The sequence below is a fragment of the Panthera leo genome, chromosome A2 (assembly GCF_018350215.1).
Source record: "Panthera leo isolate Ple1 chromosome A2, P.leo_Ple1_pat1.1, whole genome shotgun sequence".
Taxonomy (NCBI): Eukaryota; Metazoa; Chordata; class Mammalia; order Carnivora; family Felidae; genus Panthera; species Panthera leo.
This window is the reverse complement of record NC_056680.1, coordinates 20,312,574-20,338,015: the sequence shown is the minus strand read 5'-3', so window position 1 is coordinate 20,338,015 and position 25,442 is coordinate 20,312,574. Positions and strand designations below refer to the sequence as shown.

At 41.7% G+C, this 25,442-nt stretch overlaps 1 protein-coding gene and 1 long non-coding RNA gene across 2 annotated transcripts in view; one reads left to right on the top strand and one right to left on the bottom strand.

The window, feature by feature from the left end:
* LOC122214407 (IQ domain-containing protein F5-like) overlaps positions 1–25,442 on the bottom strand; it is a 31,983-nt gene continuing 6,541 nt past the window's right edge. The window contains exons 4-5 of the mRNA XM_042929531.1: positions 1,523–1,645; positions 1–450 (exon numbers count right to left, since the gene is read on the bottom strand). Of these exons, the coding sequence (XP_042785465.1) occupies positions 16–450; positions 1,523–1,645 (558 nt within the window). The 3' untranslated portion in view covers positions 1–15. The remainder of the gene's footprint in view (positions 451–1,522; positions 1,646–25,442) is intronic.
* On the top strand, positions 6,889–23,710 carry LOC122214412. The gene is made up of 3 exons (XR_006199864.1): positions 6,889–7,320; positions 13,723–13,799; positions 23,635–23,710. It is a non-coding gene; the product is annotated as an uncharacterized LOC122214412 (long non-coding RNA).

Sequence of the window (25,442 nt, the reverse complement as noted above, 5' to 3'; positions counted from 1 at the left end):
TTGGAGCAGACCTGATTAGCTCTTTATTGGGAAGGGGATGCAGTCTGTAATCCGACAAATCTGTGACCCCAGAAAAATCTCGAGTTCTAGTCCCAGATGGGATGCTGTGAGGTCATAGCTGCCCTGGAAAAAGCCACGGCTATGGCAATTATGCCAGCGCCAATACAGCTGAATGATGCGGGCAGCGTGGAGCAAACGGCAGTATCGCTGGCGTATGTGCCACATGCGGACCAAGGACTGTAGCTTGACCACTGCCCATTCTTGCTGCGCATAGGACTCTAGGGCTGCTCGTTTCCTCTTTTCCAGCAGCTTTGCCACTGTCATCTTCCACCACTGCTGAATGATCCATGCTCTGAGTGTCGCATGCAGCAATGTCCTGCGCACCAGGGTGCCCCGCCACCAGGCCTGGATCTTTATGGCTTTCTGTTCTTGGTCAGGGAGCTTCTTTTTCTTTGGGGGAAGAGGTTGCAAAGACAAAGAAGGGACTCTCAGGGGACATTCCCCACCCAACTCAGCTCCAGGCTGTGCCAGGAATGGCTCCTGATCCTTTGTCAACAACGTCCCCTTCCTCAGGATTTCAGGAGGACTAGGCAGGGAGCCAGTAGACCAGATAGATGTCCTGTCTCTGCCCCTCTCTGATTAATGGACCTGGACACATCACACTGTCTGTCCCCTGCATCTCAGGGTCCTTATACGTCCTAGCTACCACGTGGTGACATGGACCTGGTTGGCCAGCCTGGAACCAGTACATCATGTATCGTGTTGCACATGGGCCTGGCCACCTACCTGGGGTGCAATATCCCTTCCCTTACATCCCACTTGGAGGCTGGAGAAGTGGCATCCTTTGCTCACCTTTCATGCCTGACTCCAGCTCAACCCACAACCTGCTGTGTCCCTCTGGGAAGTCACAGTATAGAAGTTTCCCTGCTCCACATGGTCTGGAGTCCTTACTGAGTGAGAATGAGTCTTACTCATTTCTCACTTTCACTCTTTTTGGTTCTCACACCCTTAACTTTAGTTAGCATGCATACATGCACACATGTGTGCACATACACACACACACACGTGCTCCCACACAGTTCTACACTCCGCTCTCCCTGTTCGTGGCAATGCCTTCCCTACACTGGCTCACCATTCCACTCCCCAGCTTGACATGGTCTGATCCCCATTTGTTCCCCTCCCTACAACCAAGTCTCCGTGCCTCAGTCACCCACCTTTCTCTGACCGAGAAGGAACTAAGAGGGCAAGATAATCAAGGATGAGTCTATCCCTACTCACTCCAGCTTGGGATAGGCCAACCATTCATCCTGGTTGCCCAGGGACATTCTGGGGTTATGCTTATTGTTCCTGAGGAATAATTGATAGCACTATCTTTCACCTGTGGATCCTAGTTCAGACGACAAATTCCAGGATCATGCCATGCTATGGGGCACAGAGAGGACAACCCATCACTGTTGAGTGACTCAGGTCAGAGATGCTGCAACTAGGAGTTAACCTTCAACTTTGAGGACCTCTCACTCACCTTTGGTGGAGGGGGTGGCGGTGTGGGTGAAGGCTGTGTTTTTTTCTTTTTCTCTTTCTTCTTCATCGATCTGGTTTCATCAATGTCTTCTTCTATTGTGATTTCACAAAACTGGCCATCCTTCTGTAATCAGAGTTTAGAGGGGAAAGGTATCGGTAGGTGCCCTTTGTACAACTTTGTGCCAAATCCACCACTCAACCTCCTGCCTTGCCCAGAGACCCTAGATGTAGGACTGGCACCCTGAGTTAACTGTGCAAATCCACCTTCCCCTGACTGCAACTTTGGGTGGCTCTCTCTTACACAAAACCAAATGCCCATGACTTGGGACATAAATGGTTCAAATCCCCTCCGGTCTGCAATCCCCTAAATTCCCCATGATTAGGAGCTCAATGTTTTCACTGCCCCCAGGTCTGTGCTCTCCCAGCCACAGCCCGGCAGGAAGAGGGAAGAAGGAGACAGGGTTATGATGTCATAAGTGCACCTATGACTCAGGCACCAGGATGGTTCCAGACAGTAGAGTTTGTTTTGGTGAAAATGTGGAAATCCTCCCACTCTTTCCTATGCCAAATGCCCAAAATTCGGCTAAAAAGGCAGGACACTGAAAATACTGGCCCACTGGCACCAAAGTGTATATAGAGACAGTCATTTCTGGCTGGTTGGTAAAAGCATAAAGTTGAGACAATTTAAACATTTATTAATAGAGAATTCAATTACACGCATTTCAGTTCAAACAAATAATGGAACCAAATAAGCATTAGAAACAAGGAGTTTGGAGCAAAATCTTAAATGCTTCACAAAAGGTTTATGAATGGCTGGGAAGCACACGAAAAGATACCCAACATCATTAGTCATGAGGGAAAGGAAAATTCGCACCACAATAAGATACCTTAGAGAATGGCGAAAATAAAAAATACTGACAACACCAAATATTGGCAAAGACATACAGCAGTTGAATCTTTAATAACACTGCTGGTGGGAAGGTAAGAAATAGCACTTTGGAAAGGGGTTTGGCAGTTTCTAATGAAGTTAACCATATATCCACCCTATAACTCTGCAGTTCTACTCATAGGTATTTATACAAGAGAAATGAAAACACATGTCTGCAAAAGAGCTGTGCATGCCTGTTCATAGCAACTTTATTCAAAGAGGTCAACGTTGGAAACAACCCTAGTGTTTACCAACAGGTGACTAGACAAAGAAATTGTGGTATATTCATTTAATGAAATAATAGACGGTAATAAACGTGAACTACTGATACACACGATAACAGATGAATCTCAAAAAACATTATGCTAAATGAAAGACATCAAAGAGCATTCACAGGATGATTCCATTTATATAAAGTTAGAAAACAGGCAAAACTAAACCATAGGTAAGATAATTCAGAATGGAGTTGACATCTGGGGGTAAAATGTAAGAAGTGTTGCCTGCAAACAGCACAAAGAAAGAGAAATTTGTTTATCTTATTTTGGATGGTGGTTATCAGGGAATACAGAATTATGAAAACTCATCAAACTCTATTAAGAAGCACTTAATAAAGCCACAAAAAGGGGGTATGTAGAGAGGAGGCCATCTAAGGCTGGAAGGTGTTAGTGTGAAGTTAACAGGATGAGGGGGTTGGGGAAGACAGGTGTAGGCTGAAAGATACAGGCAGAGGTGGGAGGGACACATGGAAGGCACGGGAAGCATCTGCTTGGAGATATAGGTGTTGGACAACCCCCAAATGCCAGGCTTGCATCTTTTAATTTCTTTCTTAGTTTAGATCACGGCCCAGAAATTTTTTACTATATTGTTAATTTTTTTCCTTTTTTAAAAAGTCTATTTATTTTTGAGAGAGAGAGAGCATAAGCGAGGGAGGGGCAGAGAGAGAGAGGCAGACACAGAATCCAAAGCACGCTCCAGGCTCTGAGCTGCCAGCGCAGAACCTGACATGGGGCTCAAACCCATGAACCATGAGATCATGACCTGAGCCGAAGTCGGATGCTTAATGGACAGAGCCACCCAGGAGCTCCTATATTGTTACTTTTCAATCCATTCAAGCAGAAACTTAAAAAAATATATTTTGACCAGTTCTTCCAGTTATTCTCAGGAAATGGATTAATCCTAATTACTTATCACAGCATTATCAGAAGTGGAAGTCTCTCCTGGATCATTTGTGTGTTTTTAAATCGAAGTACATTGATACACAAGATTAAATTAGTTTCAGGTGTACAACACAGTGATTTTGACAAGTTGAACCCCTGCTATGCTATATTTTTATCCACTGCCTTATTTTCAACTTCCATCACGTTTTGTTAACAAAATACAGGTGTCTTTTTTTCAGCATTCTTGCATTTATTAAAATTCAAAAATCAAAATTTGATTCTTGAACCAAAGGATTTGTAAACAAAGCACATACAGTCATACGTAGAGCACATGTAACAGTGAAGAGCAGCACCTCTCCCCCCCAGTAAACCTTCTAGAATAACAGTCACCAGTAGAGAATTCTGACCAAGAGCTTCTAATGATGGAATGTGTTAAAGCCACACTTACCCCCACAGGCCAGATGCAGAGCCAGGTGAACACAGCCTGGAACCAGGCTCCAAACCGTTCTCATTCATTGCAGCCCATGGCACAATCTCAGGACTGCACAGACCACTACGGCCTCTCTCTCATGGTTTCACACCGTCCTCCTTCCGGACATGCTGGGAAGCTTGGTTTCCTTGTATGTGCGCTCGGGGAAAGGGTGACAGCCCCACAGGCTCCCGCTGTGGCTCATCAGGGCAGGAGCACACCCTTCATGCTCCTGGAACCATCCAGAAAAGTGACAAGGAGACTGGTGGGCGGGAGAGGGACAGAACCAACTTGCAGAGGATACCTCTTGGGTAACATCATTCTTCTCTTTTTTAAAACAGTATTAAATTCAGAAGCACACAGGAATATAAAAATAGTAATCCACTATGTTTCATTATCAATACATCTTGGATCTTACCCTGCCCTTTTAGCAAGGGTTTAAAAGTTTTGGAAAAATTTAAACAACAGACCTATCAATCAAAATAATTCTGCAGAATCTTTCTGAAATGACCCAGAGAAGAATATCAAATGGTGTTCACTAGTCCCAGTATGCAGAATCTCTGTGACTTCCTGGAATTCTAGAAATATCTAGTGCAGCCATATGCTGAGGGGATCCATGCAAAATGTTCAGCAGGTTTTCTGCTGTATCTCTGACAGCTTTCATCATCTGTGTGAAAGAATTGCCTTAACAGAAGAGATCCAGTTCAGATTCAGTATCTTGAGGTGGCAAGTTCGGGGCAGGGGACAAAGGCACCATGCAGTAGCTGAGCTCTAGGGAGAGAAGCCTCTGGAAGGAGAAGCACCAAGACCTGGATGCTGCTACTAGTTGCTGGCTATAGCAGCCCCATGACCCTTTCTTTGATGTCCAGGGTCATTGCCATCCTGCTCCCACCAGACATAGGAGTAGATGCATGAACTGTGATCTTTCCTCTTCAGAACAACATCTCAGCCACCACCTTGGCTGAGGATCTGTCCACCTGCTCCTTGGTCAGCTCAAAGCACCTGTGGGCGACCTGCGACTGTCTGGCATCCTCACTCACCATCAGCTCCCCGGTACATATATATGCCCATGGCCTGAACCTCATGGAAGAATCTCTCCACATCTTGGTAAGCTTTTGTATATTTGTGCCTAACAATGAGTTCACACCACTCCTGGTGAACCTCTGTGTCCTGCTGGGGGAGGTGGTATGTCTTCTCCAGGCTTTGCAGAGTTCGGGGTTCAGAGTCTTCTGCTCCAAGGGATACTCCAGAAGCAACACAAGCTTGTCTGGAAGAAGATTTTCAAACACTCCTTTGGTCTCCCTTCGTTTCCATTGTCCGGGTCTCCGGTTCACTTGAATCCATTTTCTCAACCTCGGCGCTCACTTGTCAAGTGCAAGGCCTCGCTCAGCCCGGATCTGGCCCTCCCTCTGCAGCACCTGCCCATGTAAGGTGAGCGGTGGGCTCACCTTACCCCCCACTGCCTGCTGGCCCATGGGAGAGCAGTGGGGAGTACGCGCAGCTAGCAACAGCTCAGGCGCAGATTGGGCAACAAAATACAGGTGTCTTTTGATCCAGCAATAAACTCTGTATTTTTAATAGATGAATACTGCAGATTACATTTGTCATAATTTCTAATATGCCTGGACTTATCGCGATACTGTTTTATGGCTTCCATGCCTGGTTTTCCCAGGAAGTGGCCAGCAGAAGGGAGGAATGCTTTGTCACTCAGCCCCTGGGGAGGGAGGCTGCACGCACAGATGCTGCTTCTCGGCTCAGATGCTGCTTCTCGGCTCTTGCTCTGACCTTCCCTGCTGGCTCTGGCTACAGCCAGACTCTGTTGTCCTACCCTGAGTGGAGATGCCTGGGCAAGAGATGCAGAAAAATAAAGCCCAATTTCTATACTCCCTGGGGACACGTGTTAGAACATGTTCCCTGTCTCTATTCCCATCCCAGTGAGCCTGAACCCTAGGGTCTATTTCGGAGAGGAGATTTGCCAGATCTGTCATCAGGAGCAGAGGCTTAGGGTGGCCTCGACCCAGGCCCTCTTCTATGTGATAGATTTCCATAAGTGGCCATCAGGTTGACTGAGCATGAGGTAGGCTAGGGTTTCCTATGTCATAGCATTCTCTATTTTAAGCTCCACCTAGCTTTGCAGACCAGACAGATAAAACAGGAATCAAGGAGGGACCTGGTAATACTGTCTGGGGTCCTGAATCTACCTGCAGCTTGAGCCACATCTGCCCCTTGAAAAATGGGCCTCCAAAAGATAACCACATCAAATCTCTGGAACTTGCGAAAGTGACCTCCTACCGTAAAAGATGGGATTAAGTGAAGGGTCTAGTGAGGAGGGGCTTATCCTGGATTATATGGGATAATGCGATCACACGCACGCTTCATCAGAGAGGTGCCGAGGGAGTTTTGAGAGAGACACAAAAGGGAAGGCGATGTCAGGATGCAGGCAGAGGTCACGGCAGAGGTCACAGCAGAAGCTGGAAGAGGCAAGGAAGGAATTCTCTAGAGCTTGTTGGGGGAGTATGGCTCTCCTGATTACCTTGATTTCAGACTCCAGCCTACAGAACTGCAAGAGAACAAATTTCTGTTGTTTTAAGCTCCCATGTTTGTGGTAATTTGTTGCAGCAGCCACATAAACTAATACACCCCGTAAGTTTTAAGTGAAGCGGTAAAGTCTCTTTTGCTTAAGCCAAGTCAGTTTTCTGTCATTTGCAACTGAAGGAGTCCTAATTCAGACAGGAGTTTGAGAGAACAGAGAGGCAAAAAGCATGGGGAATGTTATCTGAGCATAATGGAGGAGAGAAGAGGGGAAAGGGAAGGGTAGAGAAAAGGGGATGATGAGCCCTGCTAATGTGGCGATGTGGACACTGTTGCGGGGAGGAAAAAACAGGTGGAGTCAGCGCAGCAATGGGAACCCATAGGACCATTATGATTATCAATTATGACATAGGAACATCCATGCCATATCTACAACTGTGTGTGCATGTGTGCATGTGAGAGAGGCAGAGACAGACAGACAGAGACATTCAGAGAGGATGGATGATCTGAGGGATGAAGCTGATCTGAGACACAACCCAAGAACTGCCAACCTAAGTCTGCCTGAAAGCCCAAATGATGGAGCACCAGCTTTGTGAGAGAAAAGAAGTCAAATAGTGATAAGCCAAATTCCAGTACCTAACAGAACAAAACTGGGACCTGTTTGTTGTATGCAAAGACATAAAAAACCTGGCCCCATACTAAAAGGAGTCAAGGTAATACAAAGTTAGGGTCAGGGGCTAGAAAAAGCAGAACTTGCCTGAGGAAGGAGAAGGAAAAAAGAAAGGAAGTGGTCCCTTCTCAAATCCACGAAACTGCCAAATGTGTAGACACCCTTTATTGGTACACACAAGGGCAGACCCAGCCATGGGGGATGCCCAGCCACCACTATCCTCATCAAAGATGATTGTTAAATTTTTATAGTGTTTATTTCCCTAACCCTCCCCCCTTTAAAAATAAGGTCTTTAGGGGCACCTGGGTGGCACAGTTGGTTGAGCGTCGACTCTTGATTTCAGCTCAGGTCATGATCTCATGGTTCATGGGTTTGAGTCCCATGTTGAAGTCTACACAGACAGTGTGGAGCCTGCTTGGGATTCTCTCTCTCCTCTCTCTTTCTCTGTTCCTCCCCTGTTCTCTCTCTGTGTCTCTCAAAAATAAATAAATAAACATTTTTTCTTTTAAATAAGGGCACCTTGAGGGACTTGGGTGGCCTGGTCGGTTAAGCGTCCGACTTCGGCTCAGGTTATGATGTCACGGTTCGTGGGTTCAAGCCCCGTGTCGGGCTCTGTGCTGACAGCTGGAAGCCTGGAGCCTGCTTCAGATTCTGTCTCCCTCTCTCTCTGTTCCTTCCCCGCTCATGCTCTGTCTCTCTCAAAAATAAATAAAGATTAAAAAAAATTAAAAAAAATAAATAAAATAAAATAGGGGCACCTTGGTGACTCAGTCAGTTAAGTGTCTGACTGCAGCTCAGGTCATGACTCTTGGGTTTGTGATCCTCCAAACAAACCTTCGGATCCTCCATCTCCCTTTCTCTGTGACCCTCCCCCACCTCGCACATGCTCGCTCTCTCTCTCAAAAATAAACATTAAAAAAAAAATTTTAATGAAAAAAAATTAAGAAAAAATAACGCCTTTATAACACATACATAGAATATGTATCTAGACAGAGACCATATTGTGCAATTCAATTTGTTTTACTAACACCTTCCATGTCAGTCCATAGAGAACAACCTCATTCTTTGTGGTTTTATTAAGTGCTTCTTAATGGTGTTTGATGAGTTTTCACAATTCTGTATTTCCAGGTAACCACCGTTCCAAAACAAGATATAGCAAATTTCTCTGTCTCTTTGTGCTGTTTGCAGGCAAGACCTTTTATACCTAGATGTAAATTCTATTCTGAATTATTTTACCTGTATTTTCCTTTTGCCGGTTTTCTAACTTTATATAAATGGGATCATCCTGTAAGTACTCTTTAATGTCTGGCTTCTTTCATTTAGCATAACATTTTTAAAATATTTATTTTTGTGAGAGAGAGAGACAGAGTGTGAGCAGGGGAAGAGCAGAGAGAGAGGGAGACATAGAATTCAAAGCAGGCTCTAGGCTCTGAGCTGTCAGCACAGAGCACCATGTATGGCTCGAACTCATGAACTGCAAGATCATGACCTGAGCCAAAGTCAGACGCTTAACCGACTGAGCCACCCAGGCACCCCTAGCATAACATTTTTGAGATTCACCTATGTTGTGGTTATCAGTAGTTTACTCATTTTCATGTTAAAATTTCTGTCCTATGAATTTGACTGCTTGAGGTGCCTCATATACATGGAATCATTTCTTTCTGTGAATGACTTATTTCACTTAACATAATGTTGTCAAGGCTCATCCATGCTGTAGAATGTGTCAGAATTTCTTTCCCATTAAAGGCTGAATAATGTTCCATTGTGTGTATATACCACATTCTGTTTATTCATACATCTACCAATGGCCATTTGGGTGGCTTTCACATTTTAACTGTTGTGAAAATTGCTGACATAAACATGGGTGTACAAATATCTTTTTGAGACTCATTTTCAATTCTTTTGGGCATATACCCAGAAGTGGGATTGCTAGATCACATGGTAAATTCTATTTTTAATTTTCTGAGTGTTCACTGAGCTGTTTCTATGGTGGCTGCACCATTTTACATCCCCACCAACAGTGCACGAGGGTTCCAATTTCTCTACATCCTCCCCAACAGTTGTTATTTGTGGGGTTTTTGTGTTTTTTTTTTTTGAGAGAGAGAGTGCAAGTGAGGGAGGGGCAGAAAGAGGGGGACAGAGGATCTGAAGCAGGCTCTGCGCTGACTGGCTGACAGCAGCGAGCCTGAGGTGGGGCTCCAACTCACTAACTACAAGGTCATGACGTGAGCCCAAGTCGTATGCTCAACCGAGTGAGCCACCCAGGTGCCTCTGCTGGGGTTTTTTTTTTTTTTTAATAGTATCCATCCTTATGAATGTAAGGTGTGTCTCACTGTAGTTTTGATTTGCATTTCCCTAATGATCAGTGATGTTGAGCATTTTTACGTGTATTTATTGACCATTTGTATGTCTTCTTTGGAGAAACACTTATTCAAGTCCTTATTCAAATTGGGCTGTTTCTTACGGAATTTTAGTTCTCTATATACTCTAGATATTAATCTCCTAATCAAATATATGATTTCAAGTATTTTTCCCCATTCTGTGGGCTGCCATTTTACTCTGACAATAGCGTCTTTTGATACACAAAATTATAGCTCAATTTGTCTATTTTTTGGTTTCCTGTATCTTTGGTGCCACATCCAAGAAATCACTGCCAACTCGAATGTTGTGCAGCTTTTGCCCCGTGCTTTCTTCTGAGAGTTTTAGGTCTTACATTCAGGTGTTTGATCCACTTTGAATTAATTTTTTAATATAGTGTTAGATAAGGGTCCAATTTCCTTCTTTTGCATGTGAAGATACAGTTTTCCCAGCACCATTTTTTAAAAAGTTTCCTTTCTCTTTTGAGGGGTCTTGGCATCCTTGTCAAAAATTACTTGACTACATAAGTGAGGGTTTATTTCTGGGCTCTCTGTTGTATTCCATTGGTCTGTCTTTATGCTGGTACCACAGTGCTTTGATTATTGTAACACTGTAGTAACTTTTTTTAATGTTTTTTGTTTGTTTGTTTGTTTTGGTAGTAACTTTTGAAATCAGGAATCAAGAATGTGTGAGTCCTTCAGTTTTGTTCTTCCTTTTCAAGGCTGTTTTGGCTATTCAGAGTTCTTTGAGAGTCCATATGAATTTTAGAATGGACTTTTTCTATTTCTGCCAAAAAATGTCTTTTGAACTTTGATAGAGATGGTGTTGAATCTATAGATTACCTTAAGTCTTCCAATCCATGCATATGGGGTGTGTTTCCATCTATTTTTGTCTTCTTTAATTATTTTCAGCAATGTTTTGTAGTTTTCATTGAACACTTGTCTTTCTTTTTCTTGGTTATGTTTGTTCCTGTTTTATTCTTTTTTATGCTATTGCAAATGGATTTTGTAATTTCCTTTTCAGACTGCTCATTTTTAGTTTACCGGGAACAACTGCTTTCTATCATTGACTTGGCAACTTGCTACTTTGCTTAATTAATTTATTAGTTATCACAGTTAGTAGAATCTTTAACGTTTTCTACATATAATATCTTATCATATGTGAACAGAGATAATTTTATGTTTCCCTTTACCATTTGGATGCCTTTTATTTAAATTTCTTGCCTAACTTCTCTGGCTAACACTATGTTGAACAGAAGTGGTGAAAACAGACATCTTTATCTTGTTCCTGACCTTAGAGAAGCTTTTAGTCTTTCACCATTGAGTACCATGTTCACTGTGATGTTCATATATAGCTTTTATTATGTTGACTTAGTTTCATTCTATTCCTAGTTTGCCTAGTGTTTTTATCATGAAAAGGTACTGAATTTTGTCAAATGCTTTTTCTGCATTAATTGAAATGATCGTGTGGTTTTTTCCCCTTCATTCTGTTAATGTGGTGTACTACATTGATGGGTTCTGTATGTTGAACCATTCTTGCATTTCAGGAATGAATCCCACTTCCCACTTGGTCATGTGTATAAAGCTTTTAATATGCTACTGAATTCAGTTTGATAGTATTTTTAAAAAGGATTTTTGCATCAGAGTTCATAAGGGATACTGGTCCAAAGTTTTCTTTTCTTTTTAGCCAGCCCTGCACATGTTTTTCATGGCCTGATCCCTTGTCTTCGGGTCAGCTTTCTTTCCTCTTCTTCTGTGGGTACTTGAAGATGTCCTTCCCAGCTAAATCTAGATGCCACTCAGCACGTATCTCTCCAGCTCTCCTCCGTGCTTCACAGACACACTGTTGGTCCTTTTTATTTTTTAGATATTGTACGTGAAGAACAAAATTTGAGCACTGCAGCCCAGTATATAAAATTCTTGCTCCTTACTACATGAGATGGTACAGGAAACCCAGGTATCCAAAGGTTTAATACCTCAGGGCTGGTGCCTTAATTTTCTTCCATAGCAAGCCAGCCACCTCAAGATTTTCTGTGGCAGCCAATGCCAACTGGAAGGACAAGGTCCACCAGGACTTCCTTCCTGGGCTTTTCCCCAACCATCTATGTATATGTCTGCCATGGCACTGGGTCATGGCTGTGGTGACATGGTCAGGAGGAGATTTTACTTTGTTTCCCTTCATGGATTCCCTTGGGCTAGCTCATGTGATGGAAGCAAATATAAGGAAGAGGATGTTCTGGAGATGCATGTAAAGAAATGGTCATAAAATGGAGCATCTTGAAGATGCGGATGGAATTCAAGGCAGCTTTGGGCTCTGCAGGGCTTTTGCAGAACTCACTCTGGGCCACTTTCTCCAGTTCGGTTAATTTTTATGTCCTAACTTTTCTTGCTACCACCATTTCTTTATGATCTTTATTCTTTTTCTTTTCCCTGCCTTGTAACATTGATTACTGAGGAACTGGGGCTTGGCCACCACCGCTCATAACCCTCACATGTCTAGGCATGAGCCTCAGCTCTGCTACTCCCTTTTCAACTGTCTCTACTTTTTACAATTCGAATTTCAGGGCACGAGAATTTTTTTCTTTTTTAAGATTAAAAAAATTTCAATCTCTACACCCAATGTGGGGCTCAAACTTACAACCCCAAGATCAAGGGTCATATATTCCACCGACTGAGCCAGCCAGGTGCCCCAAGAATGTTTGCTGATAGTGTTGTGTGCTTAAAAACAAGGTTCCACATATATCCAATAGCTATTTCAAATATTATCTTTTTTTGGTCCACTTTATCCTGTGAATGTCCAGGATAAGTATATGTGTAGAATTTTCTACTTGTCTCTGTAACTCTATCAGCTTTTTGGTTTTTTTCTACAAGTTAAATGTTTGTTTATTTTTGAGAGAGAGAGAGAGAGAGAGACAGAGTGCAAGTGGGGGACGGGCAGAGAGAGAAGGAGACACAGAATCCGAAGCAGGCTCCAGGCTCCAAGCTGTCAGCACAGAGCCTGATGCAGGGCTCCAACCCATGAACTTCGAGATCATGACCTGAGCCGAAGCTGGATGCTTAACTGACTAAGCCACCCAGGTGCTCCTATTTACACGTTTTGAAGTTATGTTGTTGAATACATACACATTCCCAGTTATTATGGCTTCTTGGAATAATGTTCCTTTCATTGGTTTAAAAAAGGACCTGTGGAGCGCCTGGGTGGTTCAAATGGTTAAATGACTAACTCTTGGTTTTTGGCTCAGGTCATGATCTCACAATTCATGAGATCGAGCCCCTTCCAGCTCTGTGCTGAGCAATGGGGCCTGCTTGGGATTCTCTCTCCCTCTCTCTCCCCCCACCCCACTACATGCGTGCACTCTCTCTCTCAAAATAAATAAACTTAACAAAAACAAAAACAGGAGCTGCCAAGAGCCAGATAGTAAATATTTTGGGCTCTGCCAGCCATCTAGTCTTTGTAGCAACTGCTCAACCCTGCCATTGTAGCTCCACAGCAGCCATACACAATATGTAAACAGACAAGAGTGGCTGTGTCCTAAAAAAACATTTTTTATAAAAACAGGCAGTTGGTTGGATTGGCCAGTGGGCCACAGTTTGCTGACCCCTAGTATAAAACACTTTTAGTCCTTCCAGTGTTTAAATTCCATTTTATGTCCTATTTATTCTATTCTATGTTGCAATAGCTTTCTTTTGTTGAGAGTTTGCCTGATATATCTTCACCTTTTTGTTTTCGAATTTGTGTTACTTTGCTTTAGCTGTCCCTATTATAAACATTTGGTAGATGCATTTAATGTATTTAATTCCATCTATGAACCTGATTTTTAATTGCTGAGTTAATGCATTACACTTATGGTGACTGCTGACACATTTGGATTTCTTTCTGTTCTCGGTCTCAAAGTTCAGATCTGTTGCACCACCAGCAGGGTAGGTTAGCCATCAAACTCAAGACACGGTGGACTTTCATCTAGCACTAGGTTTCCTTAGCTCTGTAGAAAGCGCAGGTCAGGAAATCCACATGCATGGCAATGTCGGTCTCCTCAGGAGCCCAACAGCTACCCATGCATGCATTCCTCCCCACCTTCCACCCACAGGGAGCACCCTGGCACGGAGAACCGGTGTCTTCGTTTCCTACTGGTCTTTTCTATCGTTCCAGTTACTCAGGCACAAGGTGAGCATTTTAACTTGCAGCTCTCCCAGCCCAGACGCTTCCTAGTAACCAAGACAGATAAACTGCACCTGGTACATGGCTTTCTATCAAACACCCTCAAGACACATGACAAAGGAAAACCAAGGCCAACGCCTGACTGGGCTTGCTGGTAAGGATGCAGTGGGCCACTTTTGATTCAGACAGTTTATCACTCTGGTAGACAGTAAAAGCAAGATTATTCAAAGCGCCATGTCCCTGTGGTTCTTGTCCCCATGCAACAACAGGAAAGATATGAAATAAAAGGGCCAGATGACTGCAGTTCAAGTCATTGCTGAGGGGCCCAATCTAAGCTACTGCTGGGTGGCTTTATATTCTGCAGTTCTTTGGGGGGGGGGGCAGGGCAAAGAGCCCTGCTCTTCTTCAGAACCCAGGGGGAGATGGCAACGGTCTCGTAACAGCTTCCCAGGGAAGACAGCAGCTCCTGACATGCCCTCTGCTCCCTCATCTTCCTCCGTTCCAGGAGGATCCCAAGGTGTCCGGTCAAAGACTTAGATTCACTGTGGTTCAAGCTTTTGCCGTTTGTAACCTATATGCATATGTGCAAGTCTGCCACGACAAGGTCATTCTTCTACAGCTCCATCCCCTTTCATGTATCCACTAAGATTTCTCAGGGGCTCAGGCCACTCCATCAGATACCATCATTAGTTGTGCATATGGGGCCTGAGCCTCATCTTAAGGCAGCATTGGATGAGTGACCATAACGTGACAACTCCCAGTCAGGTGATCAGGCCCACTGACAGTACTGACTGCAGCCAGGCTCTGCATCTGGAGCCGAGCCTGCAGAGTACGACATTCATCCAGATGCAGCAGAAGTGCTGGCAACAGGGCATGCTCCACCCCGCCCAGGCAGTAGAGTCCAGGGCAGTGCCCTTGTCACCCCCACTCACACTAGAAAGCTCAGCATGATTAGCAGTCTGTGAAACGGTATTAAAGGGTCCAAAAAAACAGGATGAAGCTGCGGAGAATCTTTTCAGTGTCCAGAAAGTCAATTTTGTTCTGTTATCTCAAATGGAGACTGCTCCTTTCTGGAATCAGCAGATGTTGGCAGGTTTCAAGAGTTTTCATTTTCTTTTATTTTTAATGTTTGTTTATTTTTGAGAGAGAGAGAGAGAGAGAGAGAGAGAGAGCAAGTGGGGGAGGGGCAGAGAGGAGAGGCAGACACAGAATCTGAAGCAGGCTCTAGGCTCCGAGCTGTCAGCAAAGAGCCTGACATGTGGCTTGAACTCACAAACTGTGAGATCATGACCTGAGCTGAAGTCAGGTGCTTAACTGACTGAGCCACCCAGGCACCCCAAGAATTTTCATTTTCAAGGTTTTCATTGGTCAGTGGAGGGTGGTGGCGGCAGTTTGGGTAACACTGACCAGACGCCCTGAGGACAAGAGCTGAGAGAGAGTAATGGTCCCTGCACCCCTCACCCTTGGGGTCTAAGGGCGTTCTCTTCTTAATTTAGCTTAGTTCAGCAAGAATCTGGTTCTGTGGTCTTCCTTATATACCCTGTGCCATCCTAGCACACCTCCCATCTCCTGACGTGTCGGCCACATCATCACCACCTTAGGATCTGTCAACCATGGTCATGATCAGACTCTTTGCAAGCAAATGATCTCTGATTAGGCAACCTGGAAGCCACTTTTGGAAGTACAGACGTCTGTGTGAAAGCCCAGCCTCACTCTTGCCCTTGACTTACAAGGTTCTTCCCCTTGCTGGAAAGATCCCAAACATCCTCTCTAGTATTTCACATCTCTGCGGTGTATCTCCTAAATTTATCTTTCTGACTTCATCTTCCTTTCCTCCTCTCTTACTCTGCTTCTGCCATACCAGCCTCCCTAGTGTCACTCGAACATGCCAGGGACATTCTTGCTTCAGCTCCTTGACACCTCCCATCCCCCAGATACCTGTATAGCTTCCTCCCTGCCTCCTTCATCATGAAGTGACTCACAATCTGACCACCCCTATAAAAGCGGTACCTCCTTTCCATCCAGCATGCTCTGCACCCCCATCCAACTTTTCTTTATAACAAACATTACTATCCAAACATTCTCTATATAACTGTTCCATAAATACAGGAATCTTGCCTGATTTTTTTCACTGTTGGATCCCCAGCCTCTACAACACTTTGTGGCAGAGTGGTTGCTCAATAAATAAGTGTTGAGTAAATTAATTTGGTCTAATCCAGTGAAATAAATCCCACTGAGCACAGGCCACTCAGCCCTAGTTCATGGACAAGTGCCTTCCCTTGGCCCCAGGCCTAGTCATGGATTCCAAGCAACACTAAGCAAAGAATTTCTGCTCAAAAATTCACTCATCCATTCAACAATTACTGAATCCCTACTATGTGCCAGGTACTATTACAGGCATTTGTTAAAGCAAAGAGTGAGACAGGGAAAGTCCCTACCTGCATGGAGGTCACATTCCAGTGAGGAAAACAAACCAACAAATAAATGAGCTTTCCATGAATTGGGACAGATGGTCATTTGTGATTGCTGTGCACTGACGAAGGGGTTTATGGATCCCACTGTCTAGTTTTGACAATGCTAACCCTCACCAACAATGACTAGTGTGTTAGAAAGATTCCTGCAAAAAACCCTAAACAGAAATGTTACTGAACTCACAAGTCACAGAAAGAAACCCTGGTGCTGCAATTTTTCTAGCCTCTAGAGGGAGCTCCTAATCAGCCAAAATAAGATGCCTTGGAAAATGCTTTTAGAAAAACAAATGTTTTGAAACATTTCCCTCCCTACGTGACTTTGCTGCCAAAAAGTTCACTTATAAAAATTCTTATAGCTAAAGACTTAAAGTTTTGAAAATATAATTTCCTTATATACTTATCACTTATCTCCCACCTTCACCCCCCCTTAAATTTTATTAGTTGTCAGTGTTCTGGACAAAAGAATTAATTAACAAACTGCCAGAAGTATAAAACGCAGGGAGAATGTGATCATTATTATAAGAGATTTCAACATCTGTAGCCAAAACTAAGGGCACAGGGGAACTAAGAAATGATAACAAACAAAATTCATCAACACATGCAGAACTTCACATCTTTCAAAACGGAAAGCAGTCACTTATTTCATACATCCAAGAATATTTACAAAGGGCTGGCATGCACTTGGCCGGCAAAAAGAGCTTAATTTACAATTAAAAAAAATTTTTGTAATGTTAATTTATTTTTGAGACAGAGAGAGACAGAGTGTGAGCAGGGGAGGGGCAGAGAGAGAGGGAGATAGAATCCAAAGCAGGCTCCAGGCTCTGAGCTGTCAGTGCAGAGCCCAATGTGGGGCTCGAACTCACAAACCGCGAGATCATGACCTGAGCTGAAGTTGGACGCTTAACCAACTGAGCCACCCAGGCACCCCTCAATTTACAATTATAATCAGTATGTCTAATTATATCAGAAACAAATACGTTAGACATGTTTAAAGTGTTACCTCATTGGAAATTAAGGAAAACCTTTGACGGAAGGCGAAACCAAAATAAAATCACAAACTACCGAAAGAGCAAAAAGAAAAAGAAGACTACTTGTTATTTTTTTCTGAAAAGAGACTATTTCCTAATGAAGCCTGGACATGGACAGACTCTCACAGCCACAAAGCCTTCGTTATTAAGGAAGAAAGACCAAAAATGTGGAAACCCAGTACTCATCCTTTGAATGAAGATAAAAACAAGAACAAAAATGATAGAAGAATCCAAAACAAATGAGGACAAGGGAGATAATACAAAGAAATAAAATTTCAAATTACTGAAACAGACACTCCCCCCTGCCCCCCCCAAAAAATTACAGGAAAGATAAATAAGCTTAAGACCCCCTTATTTGAGGGGTGCCTGGGTGGCTCAGTCCGTTAAGCATCTGATTGCAGCTCACGTCATGATGTCGCAGTTTGTGATTTTAAGCCTCGTGTCAGGCTCTGTGCTGACAGCTCAGAGTCTGGAGCCTGCTTCAGATTCTGTATCTTCCTCTCTCTCTGCCCCTCCCCAGCTTGCACTCTCTCTCTCTCTCTTTCTCTCTCTCTCTCTCTCAAAAGTAAATAAACATTAAAAAAAAAAAGACTGGTTATTTGAAAAAGACTAATAAAATATATAAACTTCTATGAACCAGATTTAAAAAAAAGAGAGGGGGTAAAAATATACAAAATAGGAAATGAGAGCTGAGGACTACAGTAAATTTATAATTATTTGGAGAGAGTATTCTGTTCAATTTTATGGCTAACCAAATTTGAAAATATTGAGGAAATGGATGATTTCCTAGCAAAATATAAATTATTAAAATCAACCCAAGAAAAGTTGAAAACTTGAATAGATCAATTACCACAGAAGATTATATTTATTATGTATTAAATATTGCCTGGGAACCAGATGGTTTTATGGCTGAGTTTCATTTAACATTTACAGAGGAGATAATTCCAAATCTATTTAAATGATACCACATAATAGGAAAAAAGAGGGAAAACTCTCCAATTCCTTTCAGGAAGCCAACTTAACATTCACACCAAACCTGATAAAGATAGGCGCCAAAAAGAAAGCTAGACAGACCAGGGGTTGGCAAACTTTTCCTGTAAAGAGCCAAAGAGTCTATATTTAAGGTTTGCAGGCCATACGGTGTCTGTTGCAAGTACTTAACTCTGTGTTGGAACACAAAGGCAGCCAGAGACATTATGGAAATAGATGAGTGTGGTAGTGTTCCAATAAATCTTTATTATGGACACTGAAATTTGACTCTGATATAATTTCAAGTGTTGCAAAATATTATTATTATTTTGATTTTTTTTCCAACCATTTAAACATGTAAAAACCATTCTTAGGTCATGGATTGTACCAAAATTGGCCAGATTTGCTTGGGCAGGTACAGTGGTTTGCTGACCAAGGTAATAGCCCAATTTCACTAATCCATATAAATGTAAAAATGTGAAATAAACATTACCAAATAGAATCCAGCAATGTCAAAAGAATCGTACAGTGGGATTAAATCAAGTTTATTCCAGGAATGGCTCAGTATCAGGAAGAATTAGCATATGTCCTTAGTGAACAATTCAAAGTAAAAATGAACAGCCACTTGGCCAAGTCAATATATGCCTATAAGGATGCTTATAAAGTTCAGCAGATCTTAGTAACACTCTGCAATAGGAAGAAACTACTTAAAATTGATGAAGACTTATTTTGTTTCAGGCAAACAGCATTCTAAATGGTAAGGGGAAAGAAAACAATTTCCAATAAAATCAGGAACCTGACAGGGATGCCTTCTATCACTCCTATTATGCACAGTGCTTTGGGTCCCGCAAATACAACAGGATGGGAAAATTAGTATAAGTTTTGAAAAGGAAATAAAAACTATTTCCTTCTGTTGCTGATGTGATCGTATACTTTGAAACTCTAAGAGAATCTAATGAGAAAAAACAGTCTATGAGAAATAGTAGAAAATTTGGCATGTGGCCTCATAAAATAAATATATAAAAATCAGCGGTGTTTCTCTGTATTAATAGTAACCAAATGGAAATTCAGTTGGATAAAACATTCCGTCCACAACAACAACAAACTATTAAATACTTAATAATAAATTAATCTGTAAGGACAATAACAGCATAAGAGAGGGGGGAGCAATACAGGGTCAAAATTTTTATATACAGTTGAAACTAAATTGTATTAATTTGAGTGGGCTGTCGTAATTTAAGGTGCTAATTGTGATCTTTGGAGTGACACTAACAAAAAATTTAAAAATATATAGTAAAGGAAACAAAAAAGGAATCAAAATGGTAAACTAGAAAACCTAACACAAAAGAAGGCAGTAAAGGAGGAACTGAAAAACAACAAGAGGGGTGCCTGGGTGGTTCAGTCGGTTAAGCGTCTGACTTTGGCTCAGGTCATGATCTCATTGTTCATGAGTTTGAGCCCTGCATCAGGCTCTTTGCTGACAGCTCAGAGCCTGGAGCCTGCTTCCGATTCTGTGTCTCCCTCTCTCTCTGCCTCTCCCCTGCTTGTACTCTCTCTCTCTCTCAAAAATAAACATTAAAAAAAATTTTTTTAAATAAAAGAAAGAAAACAACACGGATATCACATATAGAAAACAGCAAAATGTCAGTTCTTTCTTATCCATGATTACATTAAACAGCTTAAACTCTCCAATCAAAAGCAGAGAATGACAGAATAGATTATAACAAAGAAACATGATCCAACTATATTGTCTACAAAACACTCTCTTTGTATCCAAGAACACAAACAGGTTGAAAGAGGAAGGATGGAAAAAGATACTCCAGGAAAACCGTACCAAAAGAGAGCTGGGTAGATATACTAATATCAGATACAGTAGAGTTTAAGACAAAAATCGTATAAAAAACAAAGATGTTATCTAGTAATAAGAGAGTCAATCTATCAAGAATATGTTATAATTATAGGGGCGCCTGGGTGGCTCAGTCGGTTAGGCATTTGACTCTTGATTTCAGCTCAGGTCTTTTTTTTTTTTTTTTTTTAATTTTTTTTTAGCCTTTATTTATTTTTGAGACAGAGAGAGACAGAGCATGAATGGGGGAGGGGCAGAGAGAGAGGGAGACACAGAATCGGAAGCAGGTTCCAGGCTCCGAGCCATCAGCCCAGAGCCCGACGCGGGGCGCAAACCCATGGACTGCGAGATTGTGACCTGAGCTGAAGTCGGACGCTTAACCGACTGAGCCACCCAGGCGCCCCTCAGCTCAGGTCTTAATCTCAGGCCAGTGAGTTCAAGTCCCGCATTGGGCCCTGCGCTGGGTGTGAAGCCTCCTTAAGATTCTCTCTCCCTCCCTCTGCTCCTCTCCCCCACTTGCACAAGCTCTCTCTCTCTCAAAAAAAAAGAAAAAAAAAATTTAATAATTATAAACATATATGAAAGTAACAAAAGTCTCAAAATATAGGAAGCAAAACCTGACAGAAATCAGTGGAGAAATAGAAAGTTCAAAAATAATAGCTGGAGACTAATCATTTGATCAATTAGACAAAAGATACTAGGGAAAGAGAAGATTTAGACATCACTATATAGCAACCAGACCTGACAGACATCTAGAGAACACCCCTCCCAACAACTGCAGAACACCATTCTCCTCGAAGGCATGTAAAACATTCTTCAGGACAGAACATATATTAGGCCACAAAACAAATCTCAATGAATTGAAAAAGGTTGAAATCATACAGAGTATCTTCTCTGACCACATGGAAGGAAAATAGAAATATATATATATATATATATATATATATATAGCATATATATATATGTATATATGTGTGTATATATATATATATATATATGTATATATATATATACGTATATATATAGTAGAATGTTAATAAAAATAATAGAAGGAAATCTGGAAAATTCACCACTCTGTGAAAATCAAAACCGCACTTTATTTAAAAAAAATTTTTTTTAAGTTTATTTATTTTTGACAGAGAGAGAGTGCAAGCATGAGCTGGGGAGGTGCAGAGAGAGAGGGAGACACAGAATCTGAAAAAGGCTCCAGGCTCTAAGCTGTCAGCAAAAGAGCCTCACGCGGGGCTTGAATCCATGAACTGTGAGATCATGACCTGGGCCGAAGTTGGACACTTAACCGACTGAGCCACCCAGGGGCTCCAAAAACACACTTTAAAAAAAGAATATTTATTTATTTTGAGAGAGAGTGTGTATGCATGTTCAAGAGTGGAGGAGGGGGAGAGAGAGAGGGAGAGAAAGAGAATCCCAGGCAGGCTCCACGTTGTTAGTCCAGAGCCTGAAGCCCGAGGCCGATGTGGAGCTCGATCTTACAAACCATGAGATCATGACCTGAGCCGAAATCAAGAGTCAGACATTCAAATGACTGAGCCACCCAGACAACCCCTACTAAAAACACACTTAAAAAAATTTTTTTTAATGTTTATTTATTTTTGAGAGAGAAAGACAGAGCATGAGTGAGTGAGGGGCAGAGAGAGATGGAGACACAGAATCCGAAGCAGGATCCGGGCTCTGAGTTGCCAGCACAGAGCGCGACGCAGGGCTCAAACTCACAAACCAGGAGATCATGATCTAAGCTGAAGTTGGATGCTTAACGGACTGAGCCACACAGGTGCATGCCCCAAAACACATACTTTTAAATAACTAGTGGGTCAAAAAGAAATCCCAAGGAAAATTAGAAAATACTTTTATATGATTAAAAACAAAAACACAACATCCCAAAATGGATGGGATATAGCAAAAGCAGTGCTCAGAAGGAAATTTATAGCTGTGAATGCCTCCATTAAAAAAAAGAAGAAATATCTCAGGGCACCTGGCTGGCTCAGTCAGAATAGAGAGTCACTCTTGATCTCAGGGTCATAAGTTTGAGCCCCACATTGGGCATACTTTACTTAAATAAATAGACTTAAAAAAAAGAATATCTCAAATTAATAACCTTCCACCTCAAAAAACTAGAAAAAGAAGAGCAAACTAAATGCAAATAGGGCAGAAATAATAAAGATTAGAGCTAAGATGAACAGAATAGAAAATAAGATAAACAATAGATCAATAAAACCAAGTTGATTCTCTAAAAAGACCAACAGAATTGACAAGCCTTTAGCTAGACTGAAAACTCAAATTAGTAAAATCAGGAATGAAAGTGGGGACCTTATAGAATAAAAAGATCATGAGAATCTTACAAACAATTTGCTATACCAGCAAATTAGATAACCAAGGGGAAATGGGCAAATTCCTAGCCACACACAAACAACCAAAACTGACTGAAGAAGAAATAGAAAATCTGAATGGGCCTGTAACAAGGAAAAAGATTGAGTCAACAGTTTAAAAACTTCTAACAAAGAAAAGCCCAGGGCCAGCCGACTTTATTGGTGAATTTTATAAAACATTAAAGAAGAACTGATACCATTCCTTCTAACATTCTTCCCCAAAACAGAAGAGAATGCTTCCTAACTCATTCCTTGAGGGCAGCACTTCCATGATGCCAACTCCTGACAAAGATACCATAAGAAAAAAACTCTAAAGACCAATACCAATTATGAGTACAGATGCAAAAACTTCAAAAAAAAAAAAAAAATCAGGGAATCAAATCCAAAAACGTATTAAAAGGATTATACAATGGGACCTAATGGGATTTATCCCAGGAATGGGAGCAAGGCAAGTGCAACATATGAAAATCAATGTTAATAAAGGGGAAAATCACATGATCATCTCAATTGATACAGAAAAAGAATTGACAAAATCTAGTATCTTTTCATGATAAAAGCATTCAATAACCTAGGAGTAGAAGGAAATTTCTCAACTTGATAAAGGGCAGCTATGGAAAACCCACAACTGACATTGTTCTCAATGGTGAAAGACTGAAAGTTTTTTCTCTAAGATGAGGAATAAGACCAAGATAATCTGCTTTCATCACTGTTATTCAACATCATACTGGAAGTTTTAACCAAGGCAATTAAACAAGAAAGAGAACTAAAATGCATCCAAGTTAGATGAACCATGGGTTTGGGCCCTGCATCGGGCTCTCCGCTGTCAGCACAGAGCCTGCTTCAAGTCCTGTCCCCCACCCTTTCTCTCTGCACCTGCCCCATTCACACACACTCTCTCTCTCTCAAAGTAAATACCTAAGCAATTGTCTAAAAAGAATAAAAATACTTAGGAATAAATTTAACCAAGCAGGTGTAGGACTTGTAGACTTAAAACTATAAAACACTGAAAGAAATTAAAGGAGACCTAAGTATATGGAAAGATATTCTGTGTTCATGGGTCAGAAGACTTAATATTCTCCAAATTGATTTACAGATTCAATGCAATACCTTTCATTCTCACTGCCCTTTTTTTTTTTTTTACAGAAATGGAAAGCTCAGATGGAATTGCCAAGATGTCAGAATAGCCAAAATGATCTTGAAAAAGATAAAGTTGGAGGACTCAAACTTCTCAATTTCAAAGCTTACTACAAAGCTACAGTGATCAAGATAGTATGGTACTATCTAGATATGTAGATCAATGGATTAGAATTGAAAGACCAGAAATAAACCTATAGATCTATGTTCAATTGATTTTTCTTTTATTTTTTAATTTTCTAAGTTTATTTATTTTTTGAGAAAGAGCAAGAGCAGGGGAAGGGCAGAGAGAGAAGGGGACAGAAGATCTGAAGCAGGCTCAGCAGAAAGCCCAGTGTGGGGCCTGAACTCAAGAACCATGAGATCATGACCTGAGCCAAAGTCAGAGGCTTAACCAACTGAGCCACCCAAGAGCCCCTGTGTTCAACTGATTTTTCAACAAGGACACCAAGACTCAGGGGAAAGGATATTCTCTTCAGCAAATGCTGCCTGGACAACTGGGTAACCCTCTGCAAAAGCATGGAGTTGCATTCTTGTCTCACAGCATATACAAATATTAACTCATAATCGATTGAAGTCCCAAAGGTAAGAGATAAAACTATAAAACTCTGAGAAGAAAACACAGGAGTAACACTTTATGAGCTTGGATTTGGCCGTGGATGGATTCTTAGCTCTAGCACCGAAGTATAAGCAATGGAAGAAAAATAGATAAATTGGATGTCAACAGAATTAAGAACTTTTGTGCACCAAAGGTCATTATATAAAAAAGGAAAAAACAACCTACAAAATGGAAGAAAATATTTTTTTAAATTTTTTTTAATGTTTATTTATTTTTGAGAGAAACAGACAGAATGCGAGTGGGTTAGGGCCAGAAAGAGAGAGAGACACAGAAGCAGAAGGAGGCTCCAGGCTCTGAGCTGTCACACAGAGCCCGACGCAGGGCTTGAACTCACGAGCTGTGAGATCATGACCTGAGCCGAAATCAGACGCTCAACCAACTGAGCCACCCAGGTGCCCCAAGAAAATATTTTCAAATCAAATATCTGATAAGGACCTAGAGTCCAGAATATATAAAGACGTCTTACAACTCAACAATGAAAAGACAAAGAAGCCAATTTAAAAGTGGTCAGTGGACATGAATAGACATTTCTCCAAAGAAAAATACGCAAATGCCCCCAAAGCACATGTTCAACATCATCTGGCAAATGCAAATCATAACCCCAATTAAATGCTATAATTTTAAAAAGTGGGAAATAACAAGTGTTGGCAAGGATATGGAGACTGGTGGGAATGTAAAATGGCCTGGATGCTGTGGAAAACAGATTGGCAGTTCCTCAGAAAGTTAAACACAGAATTCCCACATGACCCAGCAATTCCACTCCTAGGTATATAGCTAAAAGAACTAAAAACAGGTGTTCAAACCAATACTTGTACACAAATGCTCAGAGCAGTACTACTGACAATCACCAAAGAGCAAAAAACATTAACATATCTGCCAATTTATGAGTGGATACACAAAATGTGGTATATCCATGCAAGAAAATAGTAGTTAGCCATAGAAAGGAATGAAGTACTGATACATATTAGAACACGGATGAACCTTGAAAACATGCAAAGTAAAAGAAGCCAGTCATAAAAGGCCATTTATTCTCTCATTCCATTTATAAGAAACATCTGGAATAGGCAACTCCATATAGACTAAAAGCAGATTAGTAGCTGCCAGGGTCTGGGGTGACAGAAGGGTAGTGGGAAATAACTGTGTAATGGATACACGGTTTATTGGGGGGGGGAGGGGGCAAAATTAGAATTAAAACAAG